This window comes from Gavialis gangeticus, unplaced genomic scaffold, assembly GCF_001723915.1.
Source record: "Gavialis gangeticus isolate Ggan-Ray unplaced genomic scaffold, GavGan_comp1, whole genome shotgun sequence".
NCBI lineage: Eukaryota > Metazoa > Chordata > Crocodylia > Gavialidae > Gavialis > Gavialis gangeticus.
The window spans coordinates 8,286,793-8,301,982 of record NW_017729011.1 but is presented as its reverse complement, the minus strand read 5'-3'; the positions used below and the strand labels follow the sequence as shown (position 1 = coordinate 8,301,982).

The 15,190-nt window shown below is 47.1% G+C and overlaps 1 protein-coding gene across 3 annotated transcripts in view; it reads right to left on the bottom strand.

The window, feature by feature from the left end:
- Positions 1–1,874: 1,874 nt before the first annotated feature.
- Positions 1,875–15,190, bottom strand: part of SLC31A2 (solute carrier family 31 member 2) — a 22,636-nt gene continuing 9,320 nt past the window's right edge. For 2 of the 3 annotated variants that reach the window (XM_019510488.1, XM_019510490.1), the window contains exons 2-4: positions 7,234–7,300; positions 4,353–4,542; positions 1,875–3,279 (exon numbers count right to left, since the gene is read on the bottom strand). In XM_019510488.1, coding sequence (XP_019366033.1) covers positions 3,111–3,279; positions 4,353–4,542; positions 7,234–7,300 — 426 coding nt within the window. In that variant the 3' untranslated portion in view covers positions 1,875–3,110. Of the gene's footprint in view, positions 3,280–4,352; positions 4,543–5,031; positions 5,225–7,233; positions 7,301–15,190 lie in introns of all 3 variants that reach the window. The other variant, XM_019510489.1, reaches the window with a different exon arrangement.

The window sequence follows — 15,190 nt, the reverse complement described above, 5'->3', positions numbered from 1 at the left end:
ACCACCCCGACTTATCTGCAGAAGCTCCTCTCCCAGCTGCTTGGCCACCAAGTGCGTGTACATGGCAGTCCCTGCCTGACCACCCTCCTCCAGCTCCCCGCAGCCCCTTCCAGGCTGGAACTGTACCAGCCTGCAGAGAGCTCTGTGCAAAAGTGCAAAATCCACGGGTTTCTCTGTTAAAATGAGAAATCCACATTTTCCTCAGGCAAAGGGGGAAACCCACTTTTTTCTCCATTTTCCCATGGGAAACTGAAAACCTGGATCCCTGCACATCAGCCAACTTCCTCAGCAACCTTGGGTACTTCCCGTCTAGCTTTTCTTAATAATCCCTAACCTGTCCTTTGGCCACTGTTGGCTGCTCCCCAATCTGTGCTGCCAGGCACAATAGTCTGGGAGCTGATCTTGCCTGTGAAGACTGAAGTAAAAAAGACATTGAGCACTTCAACGTTTTCTGCACCCTTGGTTGCCTCCCCTGTTCAGTAAGGGGCTCACACTTTCCCTGATCCTCCTCTTGTTACCAGCATACTTATAGAAACCTTTCTTGTTACCCTTCATATCCCTTGCTAGCTGCAGCTCCAATTGTGCTTTGGCCTTCCTGACTTCACCCCTGCATGCCCCAGCAATGCTCTTACAGTTTTCCTTTGTTGTTTGTCCAAATTTCCAGCTCATATAATCTTCCTTTTTGTATTTTAGCTGACTGGAGTGTTCCCTGTTAAGCCAAGCTGGGCTTTTGTCAGACAGGGACATCAATCGCCCAACAATCACTTAGCAATCATTCAGCTAGTGGCACTCCCAGTTTTTCAGAGCACACGCCTCAAACACACACAGCCCACCAAACAAATAGGCAGGAGCCAAACACACAGGCAGCCCTGGCTCACTTACCTTTCCAAAGCAGGATCTGGTACTTCAGGCCAACCTCCACTTCCCCTTCCTTTTGCTCCCAGTGAACTGCTTGCAAACTGCTTGCCCTGTTTGCTGCCCCTGTTTGCTCACTGCTCTGTAGGCAGAAGTGTATGTGCCTACATGGGGCAGGCAAGGGTCTTTGGGTAGATGTGATATCTTTTATTAGACCCAATAAAAAGTTGGAAAAAAGTTCTTTGCAAGCTTTCAGGCACAAACACCCTTCATCAGGCACAGGGAGACTCAGCTGGTGTTACGTGTTCTCCAAGGTAGGAAAGAAGCAAATGTACAAGAAGCTTGCCTGTGAAAATGCAAATGAAGACCACGGGTAGAGATAGGAGGGGAGATGGGGAAGGTAGGGAAATGTGTGAAGGAAGGCAAGTAGTCTGTTGGAAACAGGTTACCTGGGGTGTCAGATGTCAGGCAGGTTTTTTCAACTTCTTTCCAACTTTTTAGTTGGTCTAATAAACGATATCACATCTACCCAAAGAACCTTGCCTGCCTGTCCTTAGACCAACACGATTACCATGAACAACCCTATGCCTACACGGTGCACTTGAATGCCAAGCTCTTCTCCTATTTGCCACAGTACGTCTAAGTGGCTGCATAACTGAAGACTCTGCACCCCCACGAAAAATGTCAACATTGAAGTGGAGTTTCCTGGGTTAGGAAGCACCACTGACCCTGGGAATTACTAAAAAGATGATGGAAGTCCTTGGAGAAACCTGTCAGAGATCAGCTGTAGCTGGTATCTTAAACAGGGTGGATTGTACCTATAAGTTATGGCCTTGATGGAGCCTTGCACAGTCCCGGTGTCTATGCGGTGAATAGTTCACTGGCTCCTGGGCAGTCAGACTGTCCACGTGTCAGAGGATATTGATTATTTTAAAAGTATATATATAAAGTAAACTAAGTCTGCTGTACCCCTGAGGTGAGGGCCAGCATTTTAAGGCACATGCACACATACAAGCAAATAAATGATAAAGATGGCTGTATTAAAATGGGCCCTTCTCTGAGAAGAACAGGAAGAACCAGAGAGACACAGTAGGAGCTTGGCAAACCTGTGTTTCCACAGCAGTTGTCACTGCACACATGTAAGAGCTACACCTACTAGTTCTACATTAATGCAGCCAGAACTCCTGATAGGGGTGATATCTTTTATTAGACCAACTACATTTTTGCAAAAAAAACCAAACATTCTGTAATTGCAAGCTTTCAGGCACAGGCACCCTTTTGCAGGCATACGAGAAAAGACTGTAAAGTTCTCCCAAGTAGAAATGAAGGTTCATATTTCACAGGAGAGCTAAAGGTGTGGTAAAATCTCCTGTCTGGCACATGAATGCAGTTGCCTTCAGAGATTCTGGAAACCAATGCAAGAGCAGCTTGCACTGCATCCACCTCTCCATGCCATGATGCGCTGAGTCACAGTTAGTGCTACAGGAACACAGAAGGCACCGTGTGAGGTGAAGGGCACAGGGTGGCACGGGGCAGGGTTTGTAAAGGAACCCGTGGAGGATAAGAGATAACATTAGGGTTATACCACCTCTTTCCAATTCTGCTCCTTCTCCCTGACCACAAGCAGTAAGGAAAAGTGAATGGGACCAGGCAGAATCCTGAACAGACATATGAGAGGGAGGATAAAGTCATGCCAGAGTTGTTCCCATCACATCCACATCCTGGATTTAAATACAGCATGTCACCCACTTGCTGGCTCAACTTGGAACCAAACCAGAGCAATGCTGACAAGGGTACAAACCTCTACGTTCCCCCTGGTTGATGGGAAAAGGTTCCTGGGATTCCTGAGTGAGACTTGAGGGTGGATTCAAAGTCAGTGTTAATTGCTTTTCTGCTGAGGGAAGCTCCCACGCTGGCAAGTGGCAGTGGGGATAATGGTGGCCATAGACCAGTAAACAGTCCTGGACCCAACCTAGGTCCTCTTTGGTGCCGTTGCCTGCACAGCAAGTGGGAGGAGGGCAGGCCCAGCGGAAATGGTTCAAATGTGATTTTAAAAATATATGTAGATTTTTTTATAACAGTATAAGCCAAAATGCAATGAAAGAAGTAGGAAATTCCCCAGTGCTCTGGGACTCTTTCCAGCATTAGAGGCCATGAGTAGTTTCTCCAGTGGAAAATCAGTCGCCATCCTCCCATGGGAGATGCTGCCCTCTTCTGTGCAACAGCGTCCTTGAATGCAACCGGTCCAGGAGCTTCTATCGCGCATTGAGTATTGGGTAGGCCACATAGTAACCCACTGTGGAGCCCACAATCACACCCAGGAAGATCCAGGTGTTGTAGGACATCACAGCCAGCATCACCAGATAACCAATAATCACCTGGATCACATGGAGCAGCGTCTGGCTGACATGGTACAGAAACCACCTAAGCAAAAAAAAAAAGCAAAAAAAGAGATGGAGAGCCCAAGCCTTGCCAATGAGCCCTGTGCTGGCCTCTAGTCATGCAGCCCTTGGTATATGCAAAAAGATGGCATTACACCCAGAAACAGTGAGATACTTTAGGCAGCAGTGATCTCAGCACTCCAGCTGGCTGACTTGTATTGGGTAGTCTCAAACCCATACTGTGGTTCTTCCTTTCCATCTCCCATCATCACGCTGGATCGTGTAGAACAGGAGAGGCAAGGCATGATCCTGGCTGGCTCAGAATCACATCATCCTCTTGCATTATATGTTGCCTCTGCTGCTTGGGTTTTGCTGGCTTTTTGTAGTCATGTGGACGACACAGGCCTTTGGGTGTGAAGCTCTGGTCTCATGTACTACTTCTCAGGCATTTTGGTTGCTATCTGTATGTTTGCATCTGATGTTCTATGAATAGTATTTGGGTATTTGTGAAAAACATATGGTCTCCAGAAAACTACAGTGAAACTAGTCTTAACTGAAGGCAGATATTGCTTGCCTGGAAACAGTCTCCCAGTGAAGATGATAAATGATTCCTTATGCTTGCCTCCAGCAGGCGAAGGGCTATCTGAACAGGTTTTGCTATATAAACCGAATTCCATCACCTCCCACCCGGGCCAGAGAAGGACACTGATCACATTGGCCAGGCCTGCCTGATCAAACAGATTCCCCATTCACTGCTGCAGGGGAAGCGGAGGGAAGAACGCTCTGTACTGACATTATGACAAAGAGATGATTCATTCCTAGTCTTGCTGGTTTTAATCATGCACGTATGAATGAGAAATCTCCTCTGATGTTAAGGATTGCTACTGCACCTGGGAACAGCAAGCCAGGCTTCCCTGAGGCCAGAAGAGCAGCCCCGTCATTTGTGGAATGGGCATTTAGTGAGGGAAAACTAGCTGGGAGCGGGGTGGGAGTCAACCCCACTCTAATAACTATACAGGCCAAGCATTCCAGGTTGGGAAGCCCATAAAGCCCAAAGATCTTAGCTAGTGTCTCTTGGACAGCTTTTGTGAGAGCCTGCAACTGAGCTTGGATTACCTTTTTTGGGTGGAGTTTTGCTGACCTCGCTCTGAGTTGACAGATGCCCTGTCTCGTTCTTCTAATGACTCCTGACTGATGCTGGTGGGGACAGACAACACTGTCCGATGAAGCAGTTTGCCTTTGGTGACCTTGATGACTTCGTACAATGCTGCCAGCAGCAGGATCACCACCACCGACAGTGCCATCCCTGCAAGGCAAACACCACTCAGAGGGCCTGCAACCTGCTCAGATGGAGCCGTCCCTGCACAACATAAGCGCCACTTAACCCATGCTGCGACCAAGCCTCAGTAGCAAGTGATGCATGGAAGACTTGAAGGCTGAGTTCAAGTGTAAGAAACTGAAAGGGCATCAGTCTAAGCACACAACAACTGGCTCTTGGCCCAAGTTTGTCCCCTGCCCCTTTTACTCACTCCCCACCTCCACCCTATCCCTGTCTTTTCCAGGTAAGAATTAGGCTGCCAAGATCCAGTCCAATAGGAATTAAATGGTGCTTCTTATGGCATCTGATCAATGTCTGTGGACCTTCTCTATGTCTTCTGCTCAATTCATCTTGGAGGAGGCTCGCTCTAGCCCCATCCAAATGAAAGAGGTGAACTTGGGGAATGAGGTACAGAATTAATTTTAATGCAGATCTGGGGCATGGGAGCAGCAGCAGAGCACTGCATGATTCACTGACCCATTACACAGCATAAAATCTCATATGTTTTCTGTGCATTTTGTCTTGTGTCATGCCCTGGTCCATGATAAAGACTATCGATGATCCTCTTATGCTGTAAAAGAGTTGGGAAGAGTTTCGCCATTCTCTTCTGCTTGTTCTTCCTGCACCACTTAGTCTTGCAGTTTTATGCATGGACCTAGTGCTTGTATAACTGTGACAGTGCACAAAACAGGCATATTCTAAAAAATTACCCTCTGCCTTGCTTCCTCCAAGAAACCTCACTCTGTGACTGCAGCTTCCACCTGCTGTCCTAATCTTGGGCCTCCCTGGAATAGACATGACCAGCTGTGGTAACTCAATCAGCTGACTGATGATCAGCCTGGGCTAAGCCACTGTAGTAATCTTTGCCTGCAGTGGTAAGCCAGTGGCAGGTGGGTGGGGTAGTCAGAAATTTCCTAATGGGGTAACAGGGCTTTTCCTGCTCTTTCAAGACCAGGAATAAAGAGCAGGCAGTGGGTCTGCAAAGAATGCAGGAGGATACATTCTCTATGGCAAGATCCTGAGGATTCAGGTTTTTTGCACCGGGAATTCCTGTCATCTTGTCTGCCTCCCTCCTCTACAGCTAGATAGATAGGTAAACTAAGAACATACAGTAGCTGCCTTTAATCCCCCTCTTCAATTATCACCCAAGCAGCACAGGCCATGGCCTCTGCTAGCTGTTATGAATGAATCTGGCTATCAGCCATCCCTAATTAGCCTCTGTTAAGAACTCTGCCCCAAAATCTAGCTAGTTCAGGGATCCAAAAATAATCGTCTCTCCGGTCAGGCTGGAGCTTAATGACACGTTCTACAGAGGAGGTCCTTCCTTTTCACACGCTGCAGTTTACAGCCTTATTCCAAGTATGCTGCGACTCAGCAGGAAACAGGGAGGTGGGGGTTAGCCCCTTGTTAGGTGCGGGCGGGCTTCAGGGTACTAGTCTACAAATGGCTACTTTGGAGTCTCAGCCTCCAGCAGTTCATCCCACCGCAGGGACTGGCTGGACTTCAACAACATGCCAGGCTGCAAAAGTCTTTTGTCTAAAGCCTTTTGCTGGGTCCTGTGGGCAGGGCAGTCCTCTGGCATTCACAAGACGTATGCCACTGAGCAAAACCTGGAGAGGGGCCGGTTCCACAGAATCTGGGAGACAGCAGTCAGCTGTGGGCATTTATAGACGTGCTCCAGGAAGGGGAGGAGGTGAAGTGCTTTAATTAGAGTGGCTCTGAGAGCTGCTCTAATTAAAGTGCTTGGAGCATCACGTGTATCAGTGTCCCTGCACTGAAAAATGGTGGCGGGGGCTTTCTAATGAGCTTTAGTTAAAGCACCACCTGCCACCATTTTTCAGCACAGGGATGCTGATACACATGACACTACAGTCTGCTGAAGCAGCCATTAGCACGCTAATGACAGTGCATTGGGCCAGCGTCACTGCACATGTATAGACACCCTCAAGACTGGAAAAGAAAACTAGCTCACTTCACCCCAGGAAGTCCTGACACTGGCTTGATTAAGGCTTAGTTTGCTATAGCACAGCACATGATTCCCTGGTGATTAGCTCACAAAGTGCATTCAGGACTCTGCAAGCCCAGGTTTCTTTCATCTTCAAGACTTCTCGCCTTTCGGGGAAGAATCTGAGTCTCAGGCTCTCCAACCTGGTCTAAGAATCAGTGTGATGCTAGGTCTAAGTCACTTATTTACTTGGCCAAAACAAGTGGCTTTCTCTCTTATATAGTCTCTTGAGTGTCCATGTTGGGATAATTTAGGAGCATATCCTGGGACACGCAGGAAATGCCAAAAGGGAATCTGCCTGTATACATGTGTGTAGATACTATTCTATACAAAACTTTCCAGAGGTAGGGGCTCATATCCCTTCAACCAGTGCTGAAGGAGGCTAAACCCCTGGGGTTTTTTTTTAATCAAAACAGAAGTCTTTCTCACCCACCATGCTCCCTTTATCACTCTCTCCCTTTGCTAGAGAGACTTACTGGCAGGTAATCCTGCTGCGCGAGGCTGTGGCAGAGAGAAGTTATGCAAAACTAACTGAAGAGATTCTGATCTACAGACTCTTTCAAGCTCTTTCCAGCCCCCTATGCACAGACTTGTTTATGAACCCCCATGTGAACCAGCTGTGCTGAGCAGCAACCATTTGGTTATGATTGGCAGCCTGAAGTGGCTTTTCTTACCTGCCGGGCTGTGGACGTTCCAGAAGTCAAACAAAAGTACCACCTTGTCGGAGAAGAAGAAATACATCTGGAAGAGAATCAAAGCAAAGGTGAAAAATAGGAGCTGGACTGACACTGGGCAATGTGGAGACAGTAGCACCGCTTCCTGCTTAGCTCATCCCTGCTTCACTGCACCAGAGACTAGGATGCAAGAACTGCAGAATCCTCTTTTGTTTAAAATAAGTGTAGTGCTGGCTAGCTGGCTGGCAGTGGAAAGCAAAGTCCTACTTAAGTACAAAACAGATACCCCAGATACTAACCACCAGTGCTCCAGACAGGGTTAGGAAGTTGCCCTCTGGAAGTAAGTGGTTCTTGGCTTTTTTCTGATAGTACCAACACCTCTTTGGCTGTATGAAAGGTCAATTGATCTGATAGAAGTTGACTTTGATCCAGCAACACCTGCTCCACAGGCCTTCAGACAGCCAAAGGATGTCACCTTTGTCATTATTTAGGTGGTTGCCATCAGCTTTCTATTCATGTTCCCTGGCTGCCATCCAGCTCTCCTCCATGCTGCTCTTTTCAATCCCTCAGCCTCCGTTTTCATCTAATTGCCAGAACCTTTGGCAAAATCCATTGATAGGATTTGTAGAAAAGCAAGATGCTTCCATCAACAAGGAAAAGCTTTCTTAGAGGCCTGAACCCACAATAGCTCTAGACTAGAAAGCGAGCCTCTGTTCTGTCTCCATTTCTCTAGAGCCCCTTTGCTCGGAGAAGTGTCATGGATGGATGATTTCTACCTCTCAAGGGATTGTGTCCTGGAGGGCTTTCCTCTTCATTTACAGCTACAGCCCTGGATTAAAGAGACCACCTGAAACTGCATAACTTGGCAGAATCAAAACAAAAGGCTTTGAGCACGTTTTTGCCTTTTTGGAGCTCATGGATGTACTGGCTCTTCACTTCAAAGGGCAAATTCCATTTGCTCCAGCACTGTTTGTTTAAGCCCCCTGCTTTCTTTGACAGCATCTTGGACTGGAAATTCACCTTGCGCAAAGAAGAACTGAAGGCAGAAGAGAACTGAGTGGGGGGTAGGTAGGGGGGCGATGGGGCAAGAGCTGATTTTCTGGAACCACTGAACATCCCCAACTCCCAGTGAAGTCGATAGGGTGCTTAAAGCCACTTAAGAGCCAGATCAAAATAATTCCTTATGTTGCAAGCTAAGGGAGCCTGGTGCATGGTACATCCTTGCACTTCCAGTAAATTCTGTCCAAAGATTTCAGAGGCTCTTTGTGAGCCTGAATAGAGTCTCATGGGTCTGTGATGAGAGGTGGGACTTTAGATGAGTTCTATGGTATAAATAAACCGAGGGCCAGAGAAGTTAAAAAAGCAAGACTGCGATCACACAGTGAATTCACACTGGAACCCAGGAGCCCAGAGGTTGTTATAGCATAACATTTTATCATGAAGCACTTGAACTCTGTAGCCCCTAAGTGCTTTGCAGAAAAGGTCAGTTTTCCCACATGTAACACAATGATGATACTGATGCCGGAGAGAGGAAGCAACTTGCCTGACAAGAATGAAATGAAAATCTCCTAAGGACTAGTTTGCAACTCTCCACTAGAAGACACTGCCTCTAAAGGCCTGCTCCTGCTCCCTCACACTGGTGTAACTTCATTGGCTTCCATGGTGGTTGACTGGATTTACAACAGCATTTCTGAGTGTGAACTCAGAAATGTAGTCCTGGCCTAACTAACAGTTCATCATCCCCTGGGCACACTTCCCTGGCCTACACACCATGCTTACTGCAAATGTAGAGTGAAGCACAGCACACCCACTTTCCACGAGATGGACCTAAAGGGATGAAAAGTTGCCACCCTAAAGCACTGTACCTTGGGCACACTTTGCGGGACCACTCTAAAGCAGTTATGTTATGCTGGTTTCAAGAATCAGTATGTGGAGAGGCCTGGCAGGCTCTGCTGCAGCATCCCCTGGCACTGACTGAGGGCAGTGTTAATACAACCCTCTCAATACAACCCTCAGTGGACACGCACCATGACTCTGCCCTGCACTCAGCTGGCCAGCATGAGCTGGTTGGGGGGAATCAGCTGCTCAGGCAATGAAGTCTTCTTTAGAAGAAGATGTTGAAGACAGTTTCTTTTCTCAGAAGGGTCAAGTGGTTGCAGTGCATTTGCAGTAACCTGCCTTTGTAATGCTCTCAACTGCACTTCCTTTTGGATAGTAAGATTCGAGAAGAATCCTCTCTCTGAGAGGGTGAGTGGAGTTTTGCACTGTGATGTGCAAACACTGCTAGGGAAAGCCTACTGATGGTAGGAGTTATACCAGGTTCCTCAAAAAGCAAGAGAAAATGATAGGCTGGCATAGACTATCACAGCAAGGTACTGGAATCTAGAACCAGGGATGAGGTGTAAGTACAGAGGGATATGGAGGGTGATGGTCTGTCTTTATATTAACTTATGAAGGTCCTCTGATCAAAACAGACCCTTTTTTAGATATTTGCAATACAATATGTGGCTTTAAATGTTACTATATGTAGACTAGTCTATGGACTTGTTCAGATTACAGTGGGAGAAGAGCTTTTTTCCGATGGGAGCCAGTTGGTCGATTTTCATAGATTCATAGATGTTGGGGGCTAGAAGAGACCTCATGAGATCATCAGGTCCAGCCTCCCTGCATTTGGGCAGGAAAGACTGCTGAGGTCAGATGACACCAGCCAGGTGAGCGTCCAGACGTTTTTTGAAGACTTCCACAGTAGGTGATTGTACCACCTCTGGGAGAGTGTGATCCAGGCCCTGGACAGTCAAACCATAAAGAAGTTTCTCCTTATGTCCTATCTTAAGCAATCTTCTAGCAATTTATGACCATTATTCCTTGTCTTCCCCTGGGGTGGCTTAGCGAACAGATGCTCCCCCAGGCCCTGATGTGCACCTCTTATATACTTATAGGCTGCCACCAAGTATTTAATGAATTCTTTGCCTCCATATTCCTAAACAGACACCGGGACATCTCCCCCACTAGAACTGCGACGAGCCCAGGGGAGGTACCACCGTGCCTAGGATCAGGGATGTCCCACTTAGGGAACTTTTGGAGGGGCTGAACATGTTTAAATCAGTAGGTCCAGATGCTTTTCACCGCAGGGTGCTGAGGGAATTGGCAGGGGTCATAGAGGGGCCCCTGGCACGGCTCTATGAGCACTCATGGGGCACTGGCCAGGTACCAAAGGATTGGAAAAGGGCCAGTGTGATCCCTGTTTACAAGAAGGGAAGAAAAGAGGACCCTGGCAGTTATAGGCCAGTCAGTCTTACCTCGGTCCTTGGGAAGACCTTTGAGAAAATTATCAAGGAGTACATCTCCAAGAGCCCAGCAGGGGATGTAATGCTCAGGGACAACCAACATAGGTTCATTGAGGGCAGATCCTGCCTGACTAACCTGGTTTCTTTTTATGATCAGGTCACAAAGTCCCTGGACAAGGGTGCTGGGGTGGATGTCGTCTTCCTGGACTTTAAGAAGGCCTTTGACACTGTTTCCCACCATAGTATCTTAAAAAAACTAAGTGACATTGATGCCTACACAGTCAGATGGGTGGCAAATTGGCTGCATGGTCGCACCCAGAGAGTGGTGGTGGACGGGTCGTTTTCGACCTGGAGGGATGTGGACAGTGGAGTCCCCCTGGGCTCGGTCCTGGGGCCTGTACTGTTCAACAGGTCCAGGGAGGTGATCCTTCCCCTCTATGCAGCATTGGTCAGGCCACAGTAGGAGTACTAGTACTGCATCCAGTTCTGGGCACCGCACTTCAAGGGGGATGTGGTTAGCGTTGAGAGGGTCCAGAGGAGGACCACTTGCATGGTCAGGGGGCAGCAGGGCAGGCCCTACGAGAGGCTAAAGGGCCTGAACCTGTTCAGCCTCCACAAGAGAAGGCTGAGAGGGGATCTGGTGGACATTTACAAACTCACCAGGGGGGACAAGCGGGAATTGGGGGAGGCTGTTCCCCCCAGGTATCACCCGGGGTTACTAGGAATAACAGCCACAAATTGTAGAGAGAAGGCTCAGGCTGGACATCAGGAGACATTACTGTACAGTTAGGGCTGCCAGGCTCTGGAATGGGCTCCCAGGGGAGGTGGTGCGCTCTTCCATCTTGGGGGACTTCAAGAGGAGGCGGGACAGATATTTGGCTGGGGTGATATTATCCCGGCACCCGTTCCTGCCTACGGCAGGGGATCGAACCTGATGATCTGCTTAGGACCCTTCTGACCCTAAGTACTATGAAGTCTCCTCTAAGTCTTCTCTTCTCCAGGCCGAACAGCCCCATGTCTTTCAGCCTCTCCTTGTATAGCCCGCTCTCCAGTTTATTAGTATTATTCCAGTTTAACACGTTTAGGAGGTCAAATCAGGCCCGGAAGAATCCTAGACCCTCCGTACTATGAAAACCTTTCTTTCTAATCTAGACAAGGCCAAAATCTGCTCCAGCAGAGCTGTAACAGGGACTATGACTTCAGCACAATACATGCAGGCAGCTCCTATAGTAGGGTTTGTAGAGGGGGATGCACGATTCCTTTTCTGAGGCCTTCAGCAAAATAGTTGTATGGATAAACGTGCACACGATCTGAGGCAGGGTTCTCCCAGGGCTCTATTCCTAGTAACGAGACTTTATTTTTCTGTAACACCATGGGCAAGACACTTCATCCAGTCCAGAAATGGAGATGTGCTGCTTCATCTGAGCCCAGAGCATGCTCCTGCAAGAAAGTGTAAGGCTTTCTTGCTAGCAAGGGAAGGATTAGGCAGCAAGTATACCAGCGCAGTAAGGTTTGTCTATACCTATTTGCCTACAAATAAATGTGTGGCTGCTGTTCTGCTTTCCATTCCTGCATCTTTGTGGATTGTCTATAAAATTGGACTCTTTATCCCCAGTACTACCAAGTCCCTCTCCCTGGAAGCCACCAGTCTACCTTACATGCCTGTTTTTTAAGTGCTGGTGTTTCCTGTAGCAAAAGAGACTTTATCATGCAGGAAGTGGATGTTTAAAATGCTGACACATGTCTCTCTTGTCTAGTGCAGCAATTTTTCCATGCATCTAGTGCCTCAACTGCTTGGATTATGGTTCTCTCCCTTGACTGTCAAGAGGTGCATTTTTATAGTTGGATAGCTACTGGTGTCATAGCAGAAATTTTCTTCCCTGCACAGATCTCATTAAAGTCCACGATACTTCCCACACTTGGAATTGACCTCAACTAGTTACATCAAGGGGAAACTCCCTTGTCTGTGCTAAGAGATGTAAAAACTTACCTCTTTGTGTAGTGGAGATGTTTTTGCCTTATCTATTATATGCCACACTGCAGTGTTATTGGCAGGAGCAGATGATATATTTTGGACAGCAATCTCAACTGTACATCTGAAGCAGCCTGCTTCAGTCAGAAACATTGCCTAAATATATGTATTCATCCAATGAAGAGGATCTAATGATATACTCACTCTGTACTGCCTAAAGTACATTGTCTCCTGTAATTGGTTCATTCTTTTCAGTTTTCACTGGCAGCAGGTTTACAATTAATAGTGGTTAAATGAGAATATATTTATATTTGGCACACTTATCCCATAAATTTCAAATGCTTCACTATGCTGGTGGTATCATTTGCCCATTACAAGTAGGAAAAATTGAGGAGAAAACATTGACTTGCCTGGCATGTCACAGCCATGATTTGAAAGCAACTGTCCTGACTCTCATCCCTATTTTTGGGTTTGTTAATCACATCTTCTCTCCCAGTGTTCAATTCCCAGAGCAGGTGAAAGAGACACTGGTGACTGCAGCTCCCCGTGCAGACCTTATTGTTCTGGGACGAGTGGTTCTCATTTGAAGGATTATGGTTGTACACCTTGCCTGGGAACAAGACCGCATTTTGCCAGTACATTGGTCTTCTCTTTTGTGCATGCTTCATCATGACAAACTGGATAGCCACATCTCTGAAGAAGATGCTCTACATAAGCAATGGAAGTCTATAAGGGCAGGACTGTGTTTCTTGGGTCAAGTTAACTTTGCACCTCCTCTGTATGAGAAATTTCCTAACTCAGGATAGAGGACTGCTGTACATACCAAAGGCCCTTACCATCTGCTCCAACTATTTTTGGCTGCCAGGGTGTAGGAACACTCCTGCCAAGAAACCTCCCTTCCCTGACACTTCTTGAATAGGGGCTCCTGTCAGAGACTGTATAAAGTATTTACACCTCCTGGCTGTCCCCTTGCATCCTAGGGGTATCTTAGCATTGCACTACAGTTCCTTTATGCTGGCTATGGCACTAAAGACACCCTGGGACACACAGAAATGTGGGACACTTGTCTTCTGCCACTTGAAGGTAACAATAAAAAGGCCGTTGCTTCAGTGAGGCCTCAGTACTCGTGCTGCTGTTGCCATGAGGAAGCAGAAGGGAGAGAGTCATGGGGTTTTGGCACAGGACCAGAATATCTGGATTTCGCTCTATGTCATTTCTTTCCAGTGTGACACTGTGCAAGTCACTTAATTTTGATGCAAAATGGGATAATACTTTCCTATTTCACAGGGCTGTAATGAGGCTTAATTCACTATTGTAAAGTAATCTGAGATCATATGGTGCTAAAGCAGTGAGGGCTGTGACTAGAAATTCTTACGCTGCTGCTGAGATATCATGACATTATTTATTTCTTGTAAGTTAGCACCTACGATCCCCAGTCACGGGCAGAATAGAGATGTTCGCTGACCCTAGGGATAGGCTCCAGAAATATTCTCCCTCACTCTCTCTCTGTCTCTCTCCAGGAGTGAAAATAACCTGCCAGAGTGGCATGGCATTAGATGAGAGCACAGATCAAGGAATTTTGGTAGGGGGCAATAGATGCTGAATTCCCCTTTCTTGATTGATTATCATGTTGCACTAGGTTTTGTGTCTGAGACCCCTACCTCAGCTAGGAGTGGAGGATGTCCTACACAACCTGCCTAAAGCCAGGTACCAGCAGCTGCTCTGTGCATACAACTCCATCGCTGTTTTTGTTAGGCCCTCTCACGGCCAATTCTGGTGTCAACACAAGACAAGCTGCAAGATGCACAGGCTTGTCTTCTCTGCTGAAAGCAAAAAAGCCAAATGTTCTTTTCTGAGGTCACTAACACAAGTCTCCCATCTTGAGATAACAACTGCAGCAAAAACAAGGCAGTCCCAGGCAGGGGGTCTACAGCTGACCTTGCTGAGTTTCCTTTGTGGTAGAACTCAGATAGGGGAAGAGCATTAGCTACCCCAAAGCAAAACACACCACTTGTTTTAGCAGCAACAACAAGCCTTGGGACCGTTTTCAAGAGAGGGAGTTAATGTGTTAGGCATCTTGGTGCAGGAGGATGGTGATGAAAATAACCCAGCTGAAATGTTCCAGTTGACACAAATAGCTGTGTTTATGCAAACCCCAGACTAATGATTATATGCGCGCACACACACTGTCCAGGATCCCTGACCTAGCGAGCCGACAGTGTACACTTGGACATAAACCCTCGAGCAGAAGAGAAATGTAGTCCTGTGGGGCTGATTTTAGCCCAGAGTTTGGGTATCCAACACCCCACATTATTATTTGCAGTGCTGCCACACCTCTGAGCCCTATTCATTGACCAGGATACTATTGGGCTGAAACAAAAAAGCAGTTTCTACCTTTCTACAAAAGCAAGCAATGGAAATAAATGCAGGAATAACACCACAGCAAACAGTGTGCCCTTGTTGCAAAGAAGGCTAATGGCATACTGAGCTGCATTAGTACAATTGTTGCCAGCAGAACAAGGGGAGGGATTATTCCTCTGTATTTGGCACTGGTGAGGCCACATCTGGAGTACTGTCCAGTTTTGGGCCCCATGCTACAGAAAGGATGTAGACAAATTGGAGAGAGAGAGAGAGAGAGATATGTATATATATATGTTTTTTCCTTCTTAAGAATCATAATATAGAAGTCATGTTTTCT